Source organism: Pseudorca crassidens, chromosome 8, assembly GCF_039906515.1.
Source record: "Pseudorca crassidens isolate mPseCra1 chromosome 8, mPseCra1.hap1, whole genome shotgun sequence".
NCBI lineage: Eukaryota > Metazoa > Chordata > Mammalia > Artiodactyla > Delphinidae > Pseudorca > Pseudorca crassidens.
In genome coordinates this window covers 38,239,442-38,265,148 of record NC_090303.1, presented here as the reverse complement: position 1 = coordinate 38,265,148, position 25,707 = coordinate 38,239,442, and the positions used below count along the sequence as shown (strand labels likewise).

General features: G+C 37.4%; 1 protein-coding gene across 6 annotated transcripts in view; it reads left to right on the top strand.

The window, feature by feature from the left end:
- BZW2 (basic leucine zipper and W2 domains 2) overlaps positions 1-25,502 on the top strand; it is a 58,544-nt gene extending 33,042 nt beyond the window's left edge. For all 6 annotated transcript variants that reach the window (XM_067746227.1, XM_067746226.1, XM_067746229.1 and 3 more), the window contains 8 exons: positions 1,832-1,897; positions 5,563-5,698; positions 9,728-9,837; positions 14,415-14,585; positions 16,386-16,532; positions 17,645-17,783; positions 24,245-24,367; positions 25,044-25,502. In XM_067746227.1, coding sequence (XP_067602328.1) covers positions 1,832-1,897; positions 5,563-5,698; positions 9,728-9,837; positions 14,415-14,585; positions 16,386-16,532; positions 17,645-17,783; positions 24,245-24,367; positions 25,044-25,072 — 921 coding nt within the window. In that variant the 3' untranslated portion in view covers positions 25,073-25,502. The remainder of the gene's footprint in view (positions 1-1,831; positions 1,898-5,562; positions 5,699-9,727; positions 9,838-14,414; positions 14,586-16,385; positions 16,533-17,644; positions 17,784-24,244; positions 24,368-25,043) is intronic.
- The last annotated feature ends 205 nt before the right edge of the window (positions 25,503-25,707 follow it).

Below are 25,707 nucleotides of genomic sequence, written 5' to 3'. Positions count from 1 at the left end.
CCTTATGATATATTAGATAAGTACAGTTCACTGAGGATCAGAATTTCTGAGTTCTGTTCCTGCTCTGATACTTAGTAGCAGTTTCCAGGTCTGTCAATGATGTTAACGCCTGCCTTACCTTCCTCAGAGGATTTTTGTTAGGATTAAATTAATGCAAGTACAAGGTGTATTATTTGCTGTTTGAGTCCCACTGGGAAAGAAAGATAAGAAGGCCTGGAAGAAAAATCAGTACTCTACTATTCTCATAAAATTGAAAAGATCTATATAGACTTAACCTCATCATTATTTCTAAATAGGATAGTTTCTTTTACTTATGATTTATTTTTTCATATGGAATATGTATATTTGAAAGAACTTTTGATACATTATTGTTTCTAAGTTTATTAAACATTATTATATACTGATAGACTGACAGAGGTCAATGGGGTAGTCAGGGAGAGAGATTAAATTGAGAAAGGTATTTGAGTGGAAGTTAATTGTATAAGTTAATAATAAGAAGTTAATTGTATATTGAGTGGAAGTTAATTGTATAATATAAAGGTATTTGAGTGGAAGTTAATTTGAGTGGAAGTTAAATGTTAATTAGTTCATTGAAGAGTACTTTGGTAGTATAATGACTTTTGCTTTCATATGTAAACATTTACCTGTGGGGATTTGGATAATCATTCTTGGATAAGGAGAATTCTTTTTCCTGATGATAATCACACTAAGAAATATGTGAGTGCTGGTGTAAGTTGGAAATCAAATTTGTGGGACTTCAGTATAGTTTATTTATTTTTTTCCTTATTGCATTATCAATTCCCTCCTGGCTCACTTTTCTTTCCTCATAAAGGGCAACACTATAATTTTTACTCTTGAACTCCATCTTGATCACATTAAGGAAGAAACACAGAGTTTTAGATGAGAGTATATCACATGGGTATAAGAGAAAAGAATTGTATTCAGAAATCATTTTGACACTTATTAAAATAATATTTATAAAATCCCCATTTAAATAAGAACATTGTATTAGTCTGTTCGGGCTGCTGTAACAAAATACCACAGACTGGGTGGCTTAAACAAGGGAATATTATTTCTTGCAGTTTGGGAGGCTGGGAAGTCCAAGATCAAGGTGCCAATGGATTTGGTTCCTTGTGAGCTTTCCTTTCCTGGCTCTTAGAAGACCATCAGTCCTGTCAGACTAGGGCCCCACCCTTATGACCTCACTTAACCCTGTCCCGAAGTCCCTACCTCCAAATGGTCACATTGAGGGTAGGACTTCAACATATGAATTTAGGAGGAACACGAACTCAATCCATAACAAACATCATTCCTCTTAAAAACAGTCCAGAATTCCACTGACACAGTTGCAAACCCTGCTTGAGAATTCTAACTAGATTGTGGAGGCCAGTAATCTTTATTGCTCATCTGCTGAAATCATGTTTGTGTTCACCTGGAGTATAATCTCTCCTGAACTCTGATCTCCTCTTCATCATATCCAGCGTGTAAGTGATTCTATCTATGATCCCCTTAGTTTCAGTTATTTTCAATCTCTACATCACACAGTTTTAAATTTATATTCATTTCATTTTCATCAAAGTTATTTTTGGTTCTCACCTGTTACATTCTCAAATGAATTTGTTTTATTCTACATGTGCATTTTGATCCTCTTTTTCCCTCAGGTCATAATAACTCCTTGAAATGCTGATAGTTCTCATACCACAGTCTGAGAATGTTTAACTACACCTTTTTATTAGTGTAGACCCTTGTAGTTAGGGTGAGTTTCTACACCTCCTTCTATTGCCTTTTAAAATTGTTCACGTAATATTGACTGGTTCTCTTTTATGTTTAGGTCTTCAATAAACTCATCAGGAGATATAAGTATTTGGAAAAGGCATTTGAGGATGAAATGAAAAAGGTAAAAATTCAACTGTAATGCTCTGTTTGCTAAAATGATGAAATGAAGAGGGACAAAAATTTTGCTTTTATAGTGATGGTCCAGAAGTACCATGGACCTCTTAAGTTTTTAATAAATGTTTGTTGAATGAAGGAATGAGTATGACAGATCATTAGCTAATAGCTGTAGAAAGAAAACATGATTAGCCTAGAATTTTTCCTTCATGTTTAATGTAAGCCAGCATGCTTTGTTCAAAGGAATAACTTTACAGAATATGTAATTAGTTAAAGCTTGTGAAAGAGCATAGCACAGCAGCTAATACTCAGTAAAATTCCTTAATTTTAGAAGATACAGTTTAGCAAAGGGGATAGAAGCACATCTTTGGAAATAGTGTCTGGGTGTAAATCTCAGTGGTTTTTCTCATCTATAAAATAGCTGCAATAAAAGTACATACTTTATGGTTGTTGTACTAATAAATGAGATGAGCTGTAAGGTACTTAATACAGTAATTGGCCTCTAATAAGTAGCCAAATAAACAATAGCACCTTATTAAAGAAGCCCTCTTTTCAGAAACTGCAGCATGTTTCTCCTTCTAATTTGTAGCTCCTCTGTATTTATATATAGCAGTCACTACATTAACTTGTTACTCTGATTTTAGGTATATGCCTAAATTATAAACCAAGAGAATAAAGAAATCATCTACTTTGTTACTTACTTTGTTACTTTGCAACATCTACTTTGCTGCTTACCTACTCTTACTTTCCTTTGTTCAAAGTGGTTCCATGTATAATGAAGAACATCTAAACAGTAAAATCATTGTTTTAAATTTACATTCTCCATGACTCAACTTTCACACTTAAAAGAATCCTTCAGCATGGATACATACAACTATATGTATAAAGATGTTCATCACAGTATTGAGATGTAACCCAAATGTTCATGGTGGGAGATGGGTTATTAAATTATGGTCTCTCAATACAGTGGAATAATATGCAGTCATTTAAAGAATGAGGCACAACCACGTGAATTGATAATAGAAAATGTCTATGATGAATTGTTGAGTGAAAAAGCAACCATTTGGTAGAAGTTTAACCTTAGGCAGGTCACTTAAGTTCTTTGTGCCTCAGATTTCTTTGTCTTAAAGCGAGGATCAAGACTTTTGTAATTATTAATACACATGAAGTGTTCAGAAGACTGTCTGCTTCACTTAACAAGTTTGAGCTATTATCAGTGCATAATTCAGTAGAAGCATGTGTATATGCATCTAGTTATTTATAAAATGTAGACATATATAATTGCATTTAGAAATCTGAAAGAACACGTCAGACTGTTAATAATGTTAATTCTAAGGAAATAGGATTAAAGAGGAGATTACTCACATTTTTATATTATTCTGTGTTGTTAGATTTGTTCTACTAGCAGGTATTACTTTTTTTAACATGAAAAAACATTTAAATGGATAAAAGTGGTCCATTATATTGATAGATGTTTAGAAAATAACAAGTGCATCATTAAAATAGAGGGATAGATATGACAAAAAAATGATGTTAAAGCATTCAAATAAACATCTTATCATTTTGCCTAATAATATCACTCATGTTTTTCTTTTAGTTCATTTGAACCTTGAAAACTTTCTGTTTGATTCATTTGATGAACATGCTCTCAAGAATTATTTATTTTTCACAGTGTATCCTTTTTTTTTTTTTTTTTTTTTTGCGGTACGCGGGCGTCTCACTGTTGTGGCCTCTTCCATTGCGGAGCACAGGCTCCGGACGTGCAGGCTCAGGGGCCATGGCTCACGGGCCCAGCCACTCGGCGGCATGTGGGATCTTCCCGGACCAGGGCACGAACCCACGTCCCCTGCATCGGCAGGCGGACTCTCAACCACTGCGCCACCAGGAAAGCCCAGTGTATCCAATTTTTAAAGAAAATTCTGCTGCAATACATGTAGCATCTGATTTTAATGCTGACTAGTATAATTGAGCAATGTGGATATTAATTTTAAGAAAAGATATAATTTTTGCACCATCTTGCTATAATTGAGGGGTTTTTTGATGCATGTGAGTATATTAACGTGCTTAAACAAGTAGTGTTAATATTTTAATCTTGGGGGCTATTTTTCATTATTTACTTCAGTCTTACTTATTTTGATAATAAGAGAAAGAAGCCAGATTGATATAAAGTATCTACAGTTTTGTTGGTTTTTTTTACCCCATTCCTGGGACTCGCTGGAGCTTTAACCATTGATACCTCCTTCCCTCACTCCCTCTTTTCTTGTGAACTTAGAAAGTGACTTCTTTTTAAATCATTGAGATTTTAATAGGCATAAATTGGGAGTGAAATGGACTGGTTGGTTCCAGTTCTGCCACTTACTCATCATATAAATATTTGGAGTCACATAACCTCTCTGTAAGGTAATAATCCTTTAACTGTTGGGAATGGTAAATTAATATAGTCCTACCCACTGCACAGAGCTAATGGAATTTCATTGGCCCTAAAACATTTAATAAGCCTATATTGATGCCAGTGATTTTTTGTCGGTACAGAGTAATGAAAAAGTCAACAGGGCCCCGATAGTGATACTGGGCCCTGGGGAATCTCAGTAACATGCCCAAGGGCTGTTGAAACAGAGAAAATAACCATGGAATATAAATATAATATAGTCAAAGCACTAAGTGGAGGAGGGTTAGGAAGGAGGGCATTCTATAAGCCTGGATACTCTTAGAATTCAGAATGGCAAGTGGGGTCTAATCCCCTTTGCTTTGGCTTCCCTTCAACCATTCTGGGGTTGCTACTTTGTTACTTTCCCTACTGCTGGGATAAGAGGATGGCAGCATTGTGACCCAGAAGGACCCAAACAACACTGTCATCCTCTCACTACAAAATCACAGCAGAGGCCTTTACTCTGCTAGGAACTTTTCTTTATCTTACATCCATCATTACCTCATCACCAGGGCTGGTGGTAAAACTGTATGATCTAGGAAATACCTAGTTTGAATTTCATTTTTGTTTGTTTGTTTGTTTATATATCTTATTGTTTTTATTTTTTTATTTTAACTTTATTTTTTATTGAAGTATAGCAGATTTACAATGTTGTGTTGAATCTCATTATTTTAAAAGAGGCATCAAGAACCTAGAAAACCCTTTTTTCACTCAGCAGTCTTGTTTTTAAAAAGTTTTTTATGCTGTGGGCTCAGAAAAGTATATGCTACATGTCAAACCTTATTGACTCCTGTTGTTTTTTGTTTGTTTGTTTTTTGTTATAACCCAAAGAAGATGGGTAGATGTATTGTAGGATGAGGATGGAGGGGGGACCATGCATAGAAGTGAAAAACATATGAAAGGCAATAGTGTATTTCAGAAAACGCTTTGTAATACTTACACTTTGTCATATACAAAGTCGAATGTAAATTATTTATGTGACCCATTTACATTGTTCTCCAAATGTCTGTTTTCCTTCCCCTGAATGCTATCTATAGCTTTGTTGTAAGTGAACTTGGAAGAAAGGAACTATGATAAAGCATCCAATTTATAATCGAACATATGGGTGTGTCTCCAATGAATAAGAAGTGTGCTGCGTAAGACCCACCAGTTGTGTGCCGTCTAGCTATGGATGTACACTGTGTGTTATTTTTCTACCTTAGTCCTTTACTTTATAGACATGGTTTCTTTTGTTTGACCCACAGCTTCTCCTCTTCCTTAAAGCCTTTTCTGAAGCAGAGCAGACAAAGTTGGCAATGCTGTCTGGGATTCTGCTGGGCAATGGCAACCTTCCTGCCAACATCCTCACCAGTCTCTTCACTGACAGCTTAGTCAAAGAAGGTATTTATGCTCATTTTCTTACCTGTCAGATGTGAAAAGAAAAGAAAAGCCAAAGATAGAAAAATAGCAGTACCTCTTCTTAGTGTTCTCTACTTCCCACCCATATTCCACGTAAGAGACTTGTGTGTGTGTGAGTGTGTGTCTTCAAACAATAAGAGAATTGTACATGTTTATTGTAGGCAATTAGGAGAAAAAATATGCACACCTATACAAAGACAAATAAAGAATAATAATAAGCTGGAATTTTTGGTTTAAGACTCAATGCCTAGGTCAAATACCCTGAAATTGATCTGGTCCAAACCATTTCTCTCAACATAGATGCTTACTGGCATACTTTGTTGGGACATTGCTTCATTGTGCAGGACTCTTTTGTGCTTTGTGAGTCATTTAACCTTTTTGCCCTCAGACACAGAATGCCAGCCTAAAACACCCACCTGCATTTAGCAGAATAGCCAAAAATGGCCCTTCACATTCCTAAATGCCCCCTTAAACAGTTTTTCATTTCCCTGGTTGGGGCCATTCTTCTGAACTGTTTCCCCTCAAGATGTTGTGCTCAAATGTTCATTTAGATCACATTTTTAAGATATTCATTCTGTTTTAGAAGTCCAGGTGGCTGCCTCAGAGTTTTGCTTTAATTTTAAGACATTAAGAGTTTGATGGGCATACATATGATTACTTGATTATAGAATAATACAAAAGTGGGCTTTTTTTCTTGCAGGAGGATAATGATATTCAAATTATAATGCAACACAAAACAAAGAGTTCTTTTTTTCTTAAAAATAAAAGAGCTTTTGTGAAAACATCTGTTTCTTCTTAGAACTTGGTTTTTCTCCTATAAATGTGAAGTCCCAGCCTCATTAATACCTGCAGTGAAATGAGTTACAGTTTCTTGTAGCTGAGAAAAGAATAGTAAACTAGGGCTTCCTTGGTGGCACAGTGGTTGAGAGTCCGCCTGCTGATGCAGGGAACGCGGGTTCGTGCCCCGGTCTGGGAAGATCCCACATGCCGCAGAGCGGCTGGGCCCGTGAGCCATGGCCGCTGAGCCTGCATGTCCGGAGCCTGTGCTCCGCAACGAGAGAGGCTACAACAGTGAGAGGCCCGTGTACCGAAAAAAAAAAAAAAAGAATAGTAAACCAAGAGTCAAATGATATTATTTAGAGATTCTCTATAGTTTTCAGGCTCTCTAATTGTTATTAATATATTGTTAATACTATAGCACTTTAAAGTATTCTCCTGAAGAGAATTCATGATCCTTCGTGTTTTACTTATGGTACTAGACATTTTATACTAGGAAGACAAGATAAAATGTAAACAGTAAATATTAATTACATCAGATTATTCCTAGTGTTTATAACAGAAAATAATTGCCTTTCTGGTTGTATTAAAAACCTAAGTGATGTATACAATTTCTTTTGAAATGTATTTAAAAATAAATTATTAGAAGGATAAATGGACAGACCTGATAAAGCAAATGCAGCAAAATATTAACTGTTATAGAATCTAGATGGTGAGTAAATGAGTGTTTATTGTTCAACTTTTCTTATGTTTAAAATTTTTTATGGTAAAATGTTAGAGGGGTAGGAAAGGAGAAGAAAAATACCTTTGTTATGGAAGTTATGTAGTACCTATGTCATTATGGTTTTTCTTTATGCTCCAGCATCTCTAGAAACAAAAGTATTAAGCTTCTGCTTCCCAAATAGGAAGGGATTATGAAATTATACCTTTTCCCCAACCTCCCACCCAACAAATGGCTATGGGGAGACCCTCCACTCAGTAGAATCTCAAGTACAAAGAAATTTCTCCAGTCCTTCCACCAAGAGCCACTTTTAATGTAAAATGATAGGTTTGAGCCTGGTTTTTAGACTCCTAGTTTCAAGCATGCTTTATTTCTCTTACTTGCAATGAGGATTACAAGATCTGTTATCTTTATTTTTATTTAATTACATAAATTTATATTATGTTTTATATTGACTTTTGGAACGAATGGTAATGTTAAAAATCCAGGTCAACAAGTTGATAACATAAAATTCTCCAGGTCATATCACAGGTGTTATTGTCATAGACAATCTGGGGGGCTTAGTTTCTCTGCTATTCAAAAGAAAAGAATTGGGTAAAGTTGGTGTCTGTATAAATTATATTTTATATATATATCTCAATTGAATTTGTTTACCAGCAAGTAACTGGAAGACAAGACCCAAATTTGTATACAAGGGCATTTCTTTTTTTCTTTCTTTCTTTTTTTTTAAATTTTTTTTTTTTTTTTTGCAGTATAGTTGATTTACAATGTTGTGTTAGTTTCAGATGTATAGCAGAGTGATTCAGTTACACACACACACACACACACACACACACACACACACACATACATTCTTTTTCAGATTCTTTTCCCTTATAGGTTACTATAAAATATTGAGTATAGTTCATGGTGCTATACAGTATGTCCTTGTTTGTTACCTATTTTATATATAGTAGTATGTATATATTAATTCCAACCTTCTAAGTTATTCCCCCCACCCAGCCCCACCAAGGGCATTTATTTCTTATGTAACAATAAATATAAAAGCAGAGCAGACTTCAGGGTGAACAGCAATCTCATTCGGGACTCAGGCATTTTCCCCCATTACCATAGCATCGACTTCATTCCAAGGGTGGACTCCTTAGCCTTTAAAAGAAGTCTGCTAGTCCAGTTATGGCACAGGCGTCTTCATTCAGGTTCAGTAGAAGAGACTTCTGAACATAGGATAATTTATCTTGCCTTCAGCTGATTGGCTGAAATTGGCCACATGTCCCACCCAGTAGTAATTGTTGGGGGATGCTATGGCCAACAACTTAGATCACTAGGCTAATCATTGCAGAAGAAGGTGGTGCCAGGGCTTAGACTAATTAGATGGAAGTCACCTGGCCTGAGCAACATGGGAACTCTCTTAGGAAAGAGGAAAGGAGAATAGACACTGCTTAGACCATCAACGATACTGAAGCCTTCAACTCAGAAAAATCAGTTTAATATTTCAACTACTCCTTAACTCTTCATTAAACAAATGCAACATTAATTTAGAAATCTGGAGTGTTCACAGAAAAGCTATTAGTTATCTGATTATTTATGTTGGAAATAAATCTTATTATAAATATGGGTATGTAATTGAGTAGATTCCTGATTAACATAGCTTTTCTTTTCTTTTTTTTTTTTTTTTTGCGGTTCGCGGGCCTCTCACTGTTGTGGGCTCTCCCGCTGTGGAACACAGGCTCCGGACGCGCAGGCTCAGCGGCCACGGCTCACGGGCCCAGCCGCTCCGCGGCATGTGGGATCCTCCCGGACCGGGGCATGAACCCGTGTCCCCTGCATCGGCAGGCGGACGCTCAACCACAGCGCCACCAGGGAAGCCCAACATAGCTATTTTTAAAATCTCTTTTAAAATATCCAGAAAAGATTTCAGCTTAAAACAGCACTGACATTTTCATACCTTAACTCGTGAATATTTTAAAATGCTTTTTACAAAAAGCAAAACTGTGAAGTAAATGATGCATGTTCATCTATAGCTTTATATATTTATACCGGTCACCATTGATGTTCTTTCACTGATATTATTTATCAGCAAATTAGTTGACATGTTGACATTTCAGTTTTATGGCTTTCGATTTATTTGGTGTACCTCAGGATCACGGTTAAAAATATGAAATACTGGTGAACCACAGGGTGAAATAGAGGCAAAACATTAGAAGATCCTTGGCTTTGAATCTGGTTTTGACCAAGGTGAAAATAAATAAATTTACAGTTATAACAGGTTGGAATTAGGGAGTCCAACTTTGAAAAGTACTTTAACATTTTTTTTCCCTTCTTATGAAAATATTTTCTTGAGTAATGAATAGTACAGTGCCTAGAGAGCTTTCCATTTTTCCTTTGTGCCAAATCAAGTCTTTGAGTTATTTAGTCATTTCGGGACGCCTAATGGGAAATGTTGCCTTGTACATCATCACAAGTGGTTTTTGTTATGAAAGGTTTACTCTTTTTTTTTTTTTTTTTTTTAACAGGCATTGCAGCCTCATTTGCTGTCAAGCTTTTTAAAGCATGGATGGCAGAAAAAGATGCCAACTCTGTTACCTCCTCTTTGAGAAAAGCCAACTTAGACAAGAGGCTACTTGTAAGTGTTGTCTGGGCAAAGGGTTGTATGTTTCATGCTTCTGCCTTGGCTCTGTCAATTGTGATGTAATACATAACTGAAATGCCCGAGTCTATGTCGAATTGGAACATGGTTCTTTTTATTTCTGTATTATTGGCAGATAGAAACTAATTCCAGTTTAATCTTTGTTGCATAAATAAATGGAATGATAAAATTAAGGAGTCATAGGGAGTACAGAGACTTTCAAATTTAGAAGTTTGTTGACATAGTGATAACATTTATCAGAATTAACTCTTTCGCAGCTAATAACTATAGAAATGTAAAGTTTTAATATGAAATTTAAAGTCACATCGATCCCACCTAATTAGATATTTGTGATTATCTTGGGTCGTAGGTGAATGACACTGACCTCAAATACACGTTAGTTTGTTAACAAAATAAAAGGTTGGGCTTCCCTGGTGGCGCAGTGGTTGAGAGTCCGCCTGCCGATGCAGGGGACACGGGTTCGTGCCCTAGTCCGGGAAGATCCCGCATGCTGTGAAGCGCCTGGGCCCGTGAGCCATGGCCGCTGAGCCTGCGCGTCCGGAGCCTGTGCTCCGCAACGGGATAGGCCACAACAGTGAGAGGCCCGCATACCGGAAAAAACAAAACAAAACAAAACTATAAGCTTAAATCAACTATACTTCAATAAAACATTTAAAAAAAAAAAAAGGTTAAGGAAGATTCCTTGTTTATACTAAGATTCCTTGGAAATACTTATTTAAGAAAGCTAACAAGTTAATAGTAGTAATTTGAAGCTCCCAGTAGCATGATTGCTTGATTATATTTTTATTTCTCTTTGTTTTTTCAAAGAAAATCAAGAAAAATATTTTGTCCTCATAATTCCTATCTGCTCCCTATAATTTCTGCCAGAAGCAACAGCTGTGCAGATGACAGAGATTGCTTCAAGTGAAATTGCTTTTAAAATTTTAGGACAAAGTCTAAAATTGCAAGACATTCTTGCCATCTTCTCTTTACCTAGTTACTTATCTGTTTTCTCTTCCATTGTGTTCTGTGCAAGGGTGTTGATTCATGGGATAATTCCAAATCTGGCTCATTGTAATAAACTCTTTTATTTTCAATGACTTAAAATTCCTTTATCTCTTGAGGTTTACCTAAAATAGCCCTATTTGGGTCTTGGAAGTCTTTAGAATATGATAAAGAAGAAAAATTAAGTCTAGATTCTTGTTAATTTCTGCCACTGATAATACTTTTCATTTAACTTATATTTATTAAGTGCCTGCTCTGTGCCAGGCACAGTCCTAGAAGCTGTGGAGCCAGTAGAGACAGGACAGAAAAGTTTCCTGCCTTCATGGAACCTACTCTCTAGCAATGAAGGGTATATAGAAGTCACAGAAGACAAGTGAATAGGTTGCTGATGTGGGTGGAAGTTCATATGAAGGAATATATTCGTGTCCCTGAGTCTGTGGATTAGCTGTATCTTGGCAAGGCCCCAGCCCTTTCATTCTGGGTCCCAGGCTGAAGGAGCAGCTCATATCTGGGCTATTCTGTCCTCATGGTAGAGGACAGGAACACAGGTGACTGAAGGGAGACATTCTGGTGCTTTAAAAGCTCACCTTCTTTCGTCAAAAGAAATCACGGAGAAGCCTGGCGTGGGGTAGGAAGATTTAGTCCACTCATGGGCTACTTCTCCACTTGTGGAGACAGATACAGCAAGGAGGGTCTTCACTGAATACTTGTTTAAGGGAGAGGGGTGGGGGGTGAATTATTAGGAACAAAGATACAATTACAACTTAACCACAAAAGACTCAGTTATTTCTTAAAGCATGGTTCCTTAAAGATGCCAATAGGCAGAGCTTGGTTAACTTAATTAGGTTACTTCATTAAAAATTTTTTAATGTATTTCCTTTTTGAAAAATACATATCATTTAACTGTTCTTGCTAGGTTTCTTTGTCTACATATGTTTTGAACATGAAAAGCATAGGTAGCAGTTTCTACCAGAAACTCCATGAGGACAGGGTGGCTGTGCCTTAGAACCATGCCTGCCTGATATCATGCCCCCATCCCTGGAAAAGGGAACAATGATCAAGACATTGGCTAGAAACTTTTCTAGGAGCTGAAGATATTGAAAGATATCAAGCAGGCAACCTGTGCCTTTATGGGGCTTACATTCTGTTTCAGGGGGACAGGCAATAAACTAAATAAACAATTAAAATAATACATGGTATAATAAAAAGTGAAGAGTGCTCCGAGAGAAAAACTAAATAGGGAAGCACTGAGGAGTGTCAGTGTGGTATGAGAAGGCCTCTCTGATAAGGTGACATTTGTGTGAAGAAGCGATCTATTTAGATATCTCCAGGAAGAGTATTCCAGGCAAAGGCAGCAGAAAATGCAAAGGCTTTGAGGCGTGGCATGTTGGGGACAGCAAGAAAGAGAGGGTAATTAGTAAGAGCAAAAATGTAGGAGATCAGGTCAGAGTCATAGCAGGTCCCCTATCATCTAAGAACTTTGGCTTTTATTCTGAGTAAGATGAGAAGTTTTTTGGAAAAGTCTCTGCAAAACGTGCGTAATGTGATTTTGGGGTCTTAACAGGATCTCTCTGGCTGTTGCATTGGGAGCAGATTCAGGAGGAAGGGCAGAAGTAGGGAGACCTTAATCTAGGGATGAGGTGATAAAGGTTTTTACCTGGGTAGGATTTTTCTTTTTTTTTTTTTGCAGTACGCGGGCCTCTCACTGTTGTGGCCTCTTCCGTTGCGGAGCATAGGCTCCGGACGCGCAGGCTCAGTGGCCATGGCTCACGGGCCCAGCCGCTTCACGGCATGTGGGATCCTCCCGGACCTGGGCACGAACCCGTGTCCCCTGCATCGGCAGGCGGACTCTCAACCACTGTGCCACCAGGGAAGCCTTGGGTAGGATTTTTGTAACAAATGCAAACTATGTTCCAAGTTAGTAAAGGTCATGACATGATTTATACTGATTTTAGCTCAGTTTGATCTGAATAATAATTTTTAAGATGTTACGTATCATTCATAAGGACTGTGGTTATAGTTCATAAAAATAAATAAAAAACCACTAGTAACATGTTTGATGATGTCTTACTCTGAACATAACTTTCCATCAGAATTTGCAATCACATTCTCCCTAAATTGAGTATTGAATGCTGGCACGAGTAACAGAGTAATTATTGCCTTTGGGGTCACACGGCTATGCCCTTAAATATTTCTGGCTGCATAATTTGGGTCAAGCTGCTTAGCCTTGTTGAGACTTAGTTTATTTTTGTAGAAAAATTTCTACTTTCTACAATTATGAGTAAAATGCCCACCACCTCTTGATTCATAGAAGAAACTCAAAATTAAACTAGTTCCCTGCCCCCACAAATTTGAAAGGCCTCTTGAATGGTAGAATAAATATCAGTGACAACATTTCAGTCAGGTATGAAATGTTTGCTTTAACATGAATGTGTGTTTGATAGCTGCTCCCACCAACTCTGTTCTGACATTTTGAAACTGATGACTCAACAAGGCAAATTATGGGATGATGGTACAGAGAATATTGAAATTTGAGTCATGACAGAAGCCATCTGGCTATGTCCCTATGCTTGGTGGCAAACTCGTTGCAGATCTTTCTTCTGAGATTTTTATTGAAGCCACATAGCCATTGGCCATCTATATATGCAAATCTCACCATCATAAAAGTTTGGATCTATTTTATAGACTCTGCAGCAGTCTGAAAAATGTGAGAGCTTTGAAAATTGCCTTCCTTTCTTAGTTGGGTGTTGGCGTCACACAGGGTTAGAACATGACTAAGTGTTCCTGAGACTCTGCGGAGCTGTGTAAGGTGAAATGGAAGTGAGGTGAGAATATGAGAGCAGCCATGGTGTGCTGCTCTTTTAAAAAATTTCCAACAGAATTATGTAATGAACTGAAGAGATGGTAGGGCGGATTTAGATTAGATCTCGCCGTGAACTTAATTTAGAGCCACCATCGTTAAGAGATACAACAAAAATTCCCTTTAGCTCTGAGCTGTTATTTTAGAATAATAGCAGCATTTTCCTTAATGAAATGCTGAATAGAGGTCCTCGAGATGATAATAGTCAATGTTGTTTTCCTCATATTATCTCAGATCATTTCAGCATTACTAAAACTGGCTTTGGTCTGTTAACTCATAGTTAAGGAAACAGTGTGGTTAATGATTTCAGTTTTTTCTAGTCGGTTTAAAATAATCCCAACGTTATTCAGGGTTATCATCTTATTGGTACTTAATTTAGCAAATTTAGCTCTGTTTTTGTACGTGCTGCACTTTGATTAAAGTAAAAGAAAAAGGAAATAGCAGTGCCAAATGAGTGCAACTAGTTTATGTAATTTGCTTAGCATTTTTTATTCTCTTTCTTTGTCAAATTGCCTAATTTTGGAAGGTACCTTAGCAGATGCTCAAGAAATATATCCGAGATTTATTCTCTTGAAAAACTCCATCCTTCTTCTTTTCTTCCAAATATGAGATATTCTAAGTGTTCTCTTAATATGAAAATGTTGTTCTTTACGCTTGCTGAAATGTGAATGGCATGTTGTGTAACAGTCTCTCTTCTTTTCTCTCCCAGGAGCTCTTTCCAGTTAACAGACAGAGCGTGGATCATTTTGCTCAGTACTTCACTGACGCAGGTCTTAAGGAGCTCTCTGACTTCCTCCGAGTCCAGCAGTCCCTGGGCACCAGGAAGGAGCTGCAGAAGGAGCTCCAGGAGCGTCTTTCTCAGGAATGCCCGATCAAGGAGGTGGGGACCATGGACTGACATCACTGCAAACCCGTTCAGCGAGAGGGATGATGTAGCCTGTGCAGCACAAGCTTTACCTCCCTTAAGGAGACCTCCCTTTGTTTATTGCTATGAACCCGAGGCCCTTTTCATACCATTTAAATGAGCTCGATTTCAAAGTATTGATTCAGACTCCTCCAGGATGTTCCAGAAAATAATGAGTATTTCCACACAAGTGACTTATTTACCAGGTTGCTATGGTTGTCAGAATGTTTCATCTGTTGAATAGATTTACTCTCCACTAGCAGTATACCTCGATTTATGGTGGTGTTCCCATTTTATTGCAGATTACATAATATGGTTAAGTATTGGGTGAATATATATAGATTTTAATTTTAAGACAAAAAAGGGGTGATTTTGCAGTCATATCATGGGTAAAGACCAGTTGGACCAGTGGCTCATTGGATCCCACTCATAATAGTTGCGTATTCATATAACATAAATACTACCTTCTTGTATAGCTATCTTTCATATGGCTATGATTGTATCTTTTTTTTTTTTAAGTCCTGCCTGAAGAAAACTTCCTATTTGAACTTTAAAAACTTTTACATGATAATTCAAAAATTGCATAAAGAGTCCTTTCCTTTTGCCACTTACTCCCAAGTCCCAAATCCTCACTATCCTGCGTGCTCGCAGCCTTGCAAGGTACCTTTTGCGGTTTAAGACTGGAGAATTCCGGACTGATGCTGTCCAGCAGGTGGAGGTGTTGGTCCTAAGTCTCATGGCATTAAGGTCAGCAATATATTCAGTAATCTTTCTCCAAGCAAAGAACTTGAACATGATTTAACATGGGGGAAAAAAAGCAAACCAAATAACACTGCGATACCTTTAGGTGCAGACATGTCACCTTTCTTTGCAGCTGGGGGACTAGGACTTCCCAGTTCCTTCGGTTCTCAAAGGCTGCTTAACCCACAGCTGACCCCTCTGTACCCCAGGCCAGCAGGAAAGAAAGCAACGTATTTTCATTAAAAAAAAGGAAGGGAGAAAAATAGCTGTACTACTCACAAAGTAGTACACGTGAGATATATTGATATTATGGTTTTTAATCACTTCTGAGGCCCTCACCTCTATTTGTGATTCTATTCAAAAGGAGAAAGATTTTTCCAAACAAGTTTCATATAAGATACACTGTTAGGCAGATTTTATTCCGTACGATCAGGTTTTAGGATACATTTGCATATTTAAAAGTAACTCTGAAGGGAAGATAGCCTGCTGAGGGTTGCTGCTTTGATATGTATCATATGTAAAGTCTTTGCACTTTACAGTTTATTTACATGAGGCATGAGGATCATCAAAAGCGATAATTAGAGGATGAATTGCAGAGAATGCCTTGTACAAGCCCAAGACATTTTTCAAGAGGTTTAAAGTTAAGGATCGGAAGTAAAAATTCACAGCTCTGTTGCCTTCTTCAAACCCCAGAAAGTCAAACTGGCTTAAATAATCTTTGCCCTGCTTTACTCAAAGGGGTTCCTGCCTGTAAGAGTATAGCCCCTAAGAAACCACGATTCTCTTTTTTTATTTTCTATTATCCAGCACCTCCTGGCCAGAGATAAGCCTATTAATTTGGGGACTAAAAATAAATCTGCTTTGAGAACAAATCATTGTGTTTTTCCTGCCTCTCGTAACTGGAGAGTATATGCCAGGAAGGGAGGAACTGAGCAGAATATTTGTCTGCCCCTAACCTTTTACTGATCGGGCACAGTGAGAGGGGAACTCCCCATCTGTCTGTTACTCTCTGACTCCTTTTTTTGTGAAATTTAGGTGGTGCTCTATGTTAAAGAAGAAATGAAGAGGAATGATCTTCCAGAAACAGCAGTGATTGGACTGCTGTGGACCTGTATAATGAACGCTGTGGAATGGAACAAGAAGGAAGAGCTCGTTGCCGAGCAAGCCCTCAAGCATCTGAAGGTACCAGGTCCCAACAAGGCACAGTCTTGGCTGCAGGCCAACTGCAGCTCTTAACAATGTGATAGATGTGTTCTAATCAGTCCAAACACATACTTCCTAGTGTTTTTCTTTTCAAATTTGCCACTACCTAAAATGTTTCAGATGTAAGAGCTTATGAAATACCTAAGGGTAAATTCTTACTAAAAACAATGTCAGAAAATCCACAGAATAGTCATATATTCAATATTTAAAGGGAAATATAGTCTAACTATTGGTTCTCCTTCTACATGATAAAAATTCTTAATGAGTATTTTTTAAGTAAACTACAAGCTGACATTAGAATTTGAAAACTGAGTGGTGGACGAAATCAACCGATTGTGTAAATTGTATATTTTTGTGGGGAGATACATATGTTTTTGCTTTTATTGTCCTCTCCCTATAAAAGTGTCTTAAGACAAGTGGAAGACTTAGAGCCTGCCTTCAGAGTTTACACTTGAATTGGGAAATCAACAGGTACCTAGTTTAAACTAGGTAGGATGTAAATTCAGATTACTCTCAGTATTTAGGAAGACAGAGCAGTGAGTAGCCTATGCAGGTTAAGTTGACCAGGAAAGGCTCAGAGGAGGAGTTAAGTGTTGAGCTGAGTAGGTCTTAGAGAAAACAACAGCCAAACAACTGGAAGCCAAGGTCATTTGGGACGAAGGGAACAGTATGAACAAAACCATAAAGATGACATGTGGGGGGTCTGCGATGTTTAGGAAGGAGATGCCCACTCTTCCAGTGGCAGAGCCACACTTCAGTGATGGAGGGGTCACAGCAGCCCTGGGAACCTTTGGAACTTAGGAACTCTGTCTTATTTTCACAGGACCCATTAGACAGACACAGTAGCATGGCAGTTATCTTTAATATAGTCAGAATTTCATATTTGGTTGCTTTTAGTGGGTACAGCGAGAGAAATCTGATAAGGTGCAGGGATAAAAAAATTCATTTTGATTGGTCACAATATTAGAATAAGATAATCCTCAAAGTGAAGATTTTCTAAGCAAACCTCCAGATTATTGTTATGATTCAAGTGGTGTCAGCCCTGCACCTCTCACGAGAGTAAATGGTTTTACTCCCCACTTCTGTTCCAGCAATACGCTCCACTCCTGGCTGTGTTCAGCTCCCAAGGCCAGTCAGAGCTGATCCTCCTCCAGAAGGTGCAAGAGTACTGTTATGACAACATCCATTTCATGAAAGCCTTTCAGAAGATCGTGGTTCTTTTTTATAAAGGTGTGTATCTATGTCATCCTGCCACTATGTTTCTATGTTTTGTTGAAGCTTTTCGAGGGACAGAGTAGGGGGTGAGGCAGAGGGGGATATAGGTTAATGATAGTCTTTGAGTTTTAGTGATGCAGCCATATTATGTAGAGAGAGAAGGTGCAAACACCGTAGACATGCGTGGCCTGAGGAACCAGCCTGAATAGGCCCCTGTACACTTGTCACTGGTGGAAATTGCTAGAAGACTGGTGATGAACTAATAATTTTGGTGGGGAGGGATGGTGAAAAAGACTGTAATTACAAAAAATAAGGTCTGTTTTTGCATCGTAAGGATTAGCTATAACAACGGTGATTACCAAGTGGTTACATATAGTATGTTCATACCTTTTCAGATGCCATAAAGCTGACTTTAAAATTACTGAAATAACTAGCTTTTCACTTTGCAGTTTAGTTATTTGGCCCAGCCATTCTACTGTTTTCCAAGGAAATGGCTATTTTTAGAACTTCACATTTACTGTCTTGTTATTGTATTTATAAGGATTAGGTTGCCATGACAACTGGCACAGCCAGTTTATTAAAAATGAATGCTATTAGGGTTGTTTTTTTTTTTTTTAACATCTTTAGCTATTAGGGTTTTAACTGATCTCAATCTCTATACCTATAGTATATGAAGAAAATGATCCTGGACTCTTCTTTGGTCTAGGTGTTTGTAGTTTTATGAGGGGGGGGGGAAGGAACACTTAAGAAACGAGATGTTTTGAACATTATAAAATGTTAATTAGAAGTTACTGCTATCTTAAATGGCATAACACAGAAAAGGCTAAAGTATAAATTAATACCAACCAAATGTTTCTTTTCTTTTTGATGTGTTCTTAAAGTTGTCTATCTTGAATGACAAGTTGGACATTTGGAATGTAAAAATTTTACATTACTGATTACTAGCTGTTTTTAAAACGTTTAATAGCATTTCACAAAGAGTTTTAACTGGCTGTCCAGATTCTTCAAATGCATACGTCTTGCCCACAAGGGTTTGGGTGATCTTTTGCTTTCTCAGCACTAAGGTATTTGGCACAATTTCCATATCAGTGGGAGACTGTGATGACTGCCAAGTCCCATTTGAAATTCAGTAATAGGTGTTTTTCTGTGGCCAGATCTGAATTGGCCCTCTTGGATGTGGTCATGGGATAGCAATGTCCTAAAACTAGGGCTTAAATGATACCCAGGGTCATGAGATAGCAATGTCTTAAGTCTAGGTGACCCATCAGAACCAAACCTGCAGGTCCTATGGCCAACCCACCTGTGGTACCCAGGAGCCAAGAAAGAGGAGCAGCCCCCCGCAGCCAGTAGCCATTCTGTCCACACCGGCCACAGCTGGCCCCATTTTAAACTGGTAGAGAGGCCTGTGGGATAGGTTTCACATTTGCTTCGTGAGTGGTCAATATTTTCCACTACAGAAAAGCAAACTGTTTATAAACTAGCTGCCTAAACACATAATTTCCTTTCTTGTTGTTTAATAGCCAGCCCAACCGAACAGTGTCTCTTACCAAATCCTTGTTCTTTGCTTTTTTTTTTGCGGTACGCGGGCCTCTCACTGCTGTGGCCTCACCCGTTGTGGAGCACAGTCTCCAGACATGCAGGCTCAGCGGCCATGGCTCACGGGCCCAGCCGCTCCGTGCCATGTGGGATCTTCCCGGACTGGGGCACGAACCCGTGTCCCCTGCATCGGCAGGCGGACTCCCAACCACTGTGCCACCAGGGAAGCCCGAAATCCTTGTTTTTAACTGAGACGTAGTTGTTTGAGCCTCGTCTGCAGCAATACCTCATTTCATTATTATACTTAATTCAAAAAAACAAAAAATAAACTACTTTTTATCAGTAAAGGCATTTAAGTGGCATATAAACTATCAAAATCCTATTCTTCAAATTTCTCATTTTAACCATTAATGAATGCCAACATCCTTCCCTATTAAACTTCTTATAACAACTACAAACAGCTAGCAAAACTGATTGCTTTATTTCCTATTCTTCAGCCCCAAATGCTAGGGAACAGTGACCTGAAATTATAAAATAACCAAGCAGTGGGCCCTGAGAAGTAAAAAGAAGAAGCATTAGCTCTTCCTTAGGCCGTTGATTAACTAGGTAGTCAGCTTTTTAAAATAGATTGTTTCAGTTAGTAAGGTCTGTGGCAAGTATGAGCAGGCCCAAGGGAACACAGGGGGATAAGTGTCGATAACAGTTTTATTCTGGCTCAGTTATTTGGAAATGAAATCAGGAAGCTCTTTACAAATGGAAACCTAAACTATATCACTGAAAAGTTAAAACTAAATGTCATTTTCTAGGTAATTTCATAATTTTCCACAAAATTATACATACAGGCTGTTTTTTTTAGTAAAATAATTGCATTTTTTCTCTTGAGAACGTGGAATCCCCAAGGAATGATTGTTCCATACTACTGTTAGGAGAGTTACTGTGTTTACCTTCCCTTTTGAATAGTAGTTTTTACTTTGACCTTATTTCATCCAACAAACACTTGTGCACCTGGAGACATATATTTCATTTTTTTTTATGAGGATTTGGGTGCTCTTGTTGTGTATTTCATATGCCTAGGAAGGCTTGAGGACAGCATGTATTAAAGCACTCCTTTCCCGGTGCTCGTGTGCACGTGACTCACCTGGAGCGCTTGTTAAAACAGATTCCCCAGGGATTCTGATTCAGTGGGTACAGCATTGGGCCCGCAAATTTGCGTTTTAACAAATTTCCAGGTGATGCTGTGACTGTTCATCCGGGACCACTGGTCTAAAGGGTATCGGATGTGAGAAGTGACAAATCCCATGAACCATGGTAACATGGTTAAGATTATACTTATCATTAATTCCATACACACATATACATTTTACAAATAATCAAATAGTGTCTTTGTTTCTTTTATCTAGTGATGTGGATCCCTTGACATTTTGCTTTCAAGCAGATTTTCAAAAATGTAATGGAAATCATTTCTTCTTTCCCATTTTAAGTCTCTATTACATACACCCACCTTACTGTATTTCCAGAACTTGAGGATAACAGAAACATGAGGGTATGATTCCTCATGTCCCCTTTGAAAACCTAATTACTTAAATGAATGATATTATTAAAGTATTTTTAGATGTTTTAGTTAAAGTATTTTTGTTAAAGTATTTTTAGATGTTTATATAAAAAACAGTGGAATAAAAGTGAATAAACTTTAAATAATAATGCTTTTCGGCAATGAAAGGAGAAAGTGGTGATTGGTCACTCAGTGAAGATTTACTTTTTGTACTAAAATCTAGATTTTTATATTTCTAAGGCAGTAAGAAAAATAGTAAATTCATCACTACTTTTTAAATATCACATTATTCACTTTCTAAAATAATTTTCTTTCTTCCTGAAGCTAAGTACCATAGTCTCAGCATGTAGGTCTGAAAAATATATAACTACCTTCTCAAGTACCATTAGTATCTCTATCATGGCTTTTATTGTTTGCAGATATTTCTTAGGTTAAATTCTGTTCCTCACGCACATTTTTCTAAAAGAAGTTTCTTATTCTTGTTCTAAAAAAAAAGGTTATTTGCCTTCTCACCATATAGTGCCAACTTTTTAAGGTAAATTATTTTTGACTTGTGTCCCTATGTGCCACTGCTAATAAAAAGTACTGAATTTTCTAAGTTCCAAGTGACACAGTTTTCAACTTAAATATTTAAACAACTAACGTTACCTAAAACTTTGCAGTTCTCAAACCACTTTTACAATATTGTCTCTTTGACCCTCGTGAAAACCCAAATTTTGAATTATAACTCTACACATTGAGACATATTTAGTTTTTCACATCAAGTTCATCGATTTGTACATTATACATTTATTGAATGCAAACTAGATGGCAGGTCTTATGTTATTAAATGCTGGGAATGAGATGCTGAACAAAATAGTCCTTGACTTCCTAGATTCCAGAGTGTAGAAGAAAATCAAGAAACATAATCACCTTGTCAGTGGCTAAAATAAGGCTCGTACAGATAGATGCTGATGAAGAGTGAAAGGATGATAGAGGAGGGGCCCCTAACTCAGAGCTGAAGCTGACTTGGAGAAAGAAAAAGGAAGGCTCTCAAGGGACACAAGTATTTCACCAGAGATGATGAAGAAGTTGGCCACATCGAGGGGAGAGAAGTGTACTGTAATGTGAGGGGGTTCTGTGCAATTGTAGAATGTCTTCCTTTCTTGCTGTACTTTTACTGATCCTCCGTATTCCTACTGTGCATTTTGGGAGATCCCAACACTTTGTCATCTTCATCTCCCAGTTATAATGAACTCCTCTCCCTACTTTTCCTTAGTGGGAAAAAAAAGTTCTTTCTCTTCTTCATTTGTCAAGGAGTTCCTTCCTTTTAAGATGAGACGTTTCCCTACACAAAAGATGACTTTCTTTTTGGTGTTCGTGCTTTGCCGCAAAGTCGCCCTGTGTAGGTGCTTATGTCCCTTCTTTATTGTTTTATTCCCCTGGGACTAGAAATTTGGTCTTGCAGCAGGTGTTTATTACTAAATTAGCTTCTTCTAAGAACTCAGCTCTGCACAGTTTGTCTGATTTTCAGTGGATGAGACATCCTATAAGTTTTACCTGTCATGTACTGTCCTTTTCACAAGCACAGTCACTGACAAGTATTCTAGTAGTTGCATGGCCTCTTTCGGCCTCTGTGGGGCAATAAAACTCTCAACCTTCAGAGAATGAGCTCTCAGCCTTCAGAAGGAAAACCTGAGACAAAGAGTATCGCTAAACTACACTCTCCGTTGCCTTTCCAACCTGTACATTGTGTCATAACATGATTCATTAAGGGGAGGAGAAAAAAGAGAATTTCTCTTTACATGTTTAATTCTATGTTTTGTTTTATAACATTAACAATAGCAGTTATATAGTACATGCATATAATTTATAAAACAAAAAATACACATATGTTGTGTGTACACACTCAAAATTGTCTTACTGATAGGGGAGCATGATCAAAAGAGTTTGGAAATTATTGGTCTAAATCACAGGCATTTTAAACATGTCATAAAAACAAATTATATAAAAGGGACTTTAAAAATCCATGTTTGAGCTAATTAGCATTCCTGAAAGGTTTCTGCAAAGCCATCTTACCCAGTAACAGGTCACTTCCTTGAGCTGTAAAGCATCTGCTCCTCATTGGTATGAAAACTGGACTTTGATGGCAAGAGGTAGGAGAATTCTTCCATCATTGTGAGTGGGGAGTGTGGAGCTGGAAGCACAAGAAACTAAAAGACTAGAAGCTAAGAGTAATTCCTTAGGGCTCCTGGTTATAATTTTTATATCTAGTCCTTATATATGAATAAATCTAGACTTCCTTCTTCCTTTGCAAAATGTAGTGTATTTAATGACCAAAATAAAACAAACTTTATATTTTCTAAAACCAGTCATGTGCATTTTTAGTCAATTTGACCTCTTCAGTTGAATCCAAGAGCCAATTATTAATTTTAAAAAAACAAAGTTTTTGTTATGAAAAGATCACTGAGGTTTTGAATGAAACCAGTATCAAATCATTTCTCTTGTTTTCATAAGTTAAAGGTATATTTTAACTGCAAAAACATCATTAGAATGATTTATCAGCATTTGCAATGGATTGGGCAGGCGTTGGGGATGATAATAAATCCTTTTTATCTGTTTTCCATCCCATTTCCCACACCAAAATCCCAAAAGATAACCCATTAGAACATTGGCAAAGTCTGTAGGCTATTTTTTTCATATTCCCCTTTCTATTCTTAACATTAAATATTCTAAATTAATGGTAACTTGAGGGTATCAAGGAATATTTGTGGAATTTAGCACTTTTTGTTTCTCTCCTAACAGTGTACAAGGAAAACATTACTCATGTGATTTAGATATTGTGCTGTGGGGAAGTAAATTTAGGACTTAGCGATAGAGTACTGTAGAACTTTGGATTGTGTGTGTATTGGTCCCATGGTACACCCAGGAAGCTCATCATTATATTTAATTATTAACATTGTTATTGCATCCTGTCTGCATTTTTTTCATTTGCTTTCTTTTCCTCCTAAAGTAAATCCCCTTGAAAGACCAGTCATTTGTGGTTGCTGCTTAATCAAGATGTGTTTGCAGTTGGTGGCAGGACACAGAGTGTTCTGAAAGGCTGGAATTGATGATTCATTGGCAAAATTACAAAATAACCTAGTTTCCTGCCAGCAAATTAGCACTGTGAGATTTTCAAGTCCCAGTCCCATCACCATCCCTCCCCTAACTACTACAATACACAGGGCACTGCGCTGTATGGAAATAAGCTTGGTTCTTGTCTTCTGATAAGTTTCAATACGAATTTCTTTTATAAAAGAGCTTTAATATTTGAAGTGATTGCTTTCTATTAAACTATAAGACATGAAGTTGCTTTAAAACATGACATGTATGTAGTAGCTTTGAAACCTTTGATTTGAAATTGCAGCTGATGTGCTGAGTGAAGAAGCGATATTGAAATGGTACAAAGAAGCACATGTTGCCAAAGGCAAAAGTGTTTTTCTTGACCAGATGAAGAAATTTGTTGAGTGGTTACAAAACGCAGAAGAAGGTATGATTCCATTTAACAACTCTGGTGACCATTTAGCAAATCCTTTCTCGCTACAATTCAAAATAGCTCCCCCCTCCACAGATTTTTCTTGCCTTCCTAAAACTAAAGTTCTGAGGTGTGTTCCACAGCATTTTGTCCACCTCTTAGCCTTCCTTTCTGAATCAAGGCAATGACAATTTCTGCAAGATAAACAAAACAAAACCAAAACCTCTTAAATTATTCCTAATTTAAGGGACAAAGAGGAAGAAATAATCAGCAGCTGTGAAAGGAAAAAAAATACATTTGGCTTAATCACTTTTATGGGATTATATCGACTTTTATGGCGCCTTTACCAGTTGACTGGTATTTAAAATGGCAATACAAGTTGGAAGAACAATAATGATGAGACTTAATCCAACTGAGCATGAAAAGTTGCCGATCCGGAAAAATATAAATGGTTTTCGTCACCAATAATATTTCTGAGCATGTTCCATTTTTAGAAAGGTAATTTCGTTTAAAAGCAAAAAGGAGCAAAAGTTTGCTGCCTGCCCTCTATATGACTCTCTTACCTAGTAAATGGATGCCTAGGCAAAATGTCTTTTTTAGTGGGGGAGGGAGATAGAGTAGAAATTCTTTCATGACCTTATTTAAAGGTGTCTCAGAAGAAATGACCTGACTTTTCTTTCTTCTCTCCTAGAATCTGAATCTGAAGGTGAAGAAAATTAGACAGCTCAAGAAGCACAATACCTAGGTCACCACACAACACTCTTACGGGGAATGCTGAACCATTTGAGAAGAGAAACTTGGCTTCTGTTTTCACAAAGGAAAAAAAAAAATAGGATAGGCTTCCCTTGTGCAGAGGGGGAAATGGTTTTTGTTTTTGTTTTGTTTTTAAATGGAGCCCTGAGGCATCAGCTATTATACTTGGGACTCTACCTCTCACTCACTATATGCTAACTTAAAGCCATTCAACAGGGAGTCCAGTAGGTGTCTGAAATTAAATACTCCACAGACTCCTCTTTTTTAGCTGTATTTTTCAGGTACTGTGTGGTGAATGCCCCACTGGTGTCTATTACAGGGCCACTTTGGTAGTTGTGTATCTGCTCGTGTATGTGATTTGACAAACAGTTTTTTAAAATAAATGGCTTTTTAAAAATCTGGGCTTATATTTTCAGAGCTTTTATTTCTTTACTGTTCTGACTTCTTACACAGATGACATTTCAGTGTTAGGCTTTTTTTTCCCATCCAAAATGCTGAATTGTTCTTGTCTATGAAAACACTTCTGTTCCTTTTATCATCATAACTAATACACTTCACTTATCTTTGTAGTGAAATAGAAATCAACCCCAAAATACAGGCAC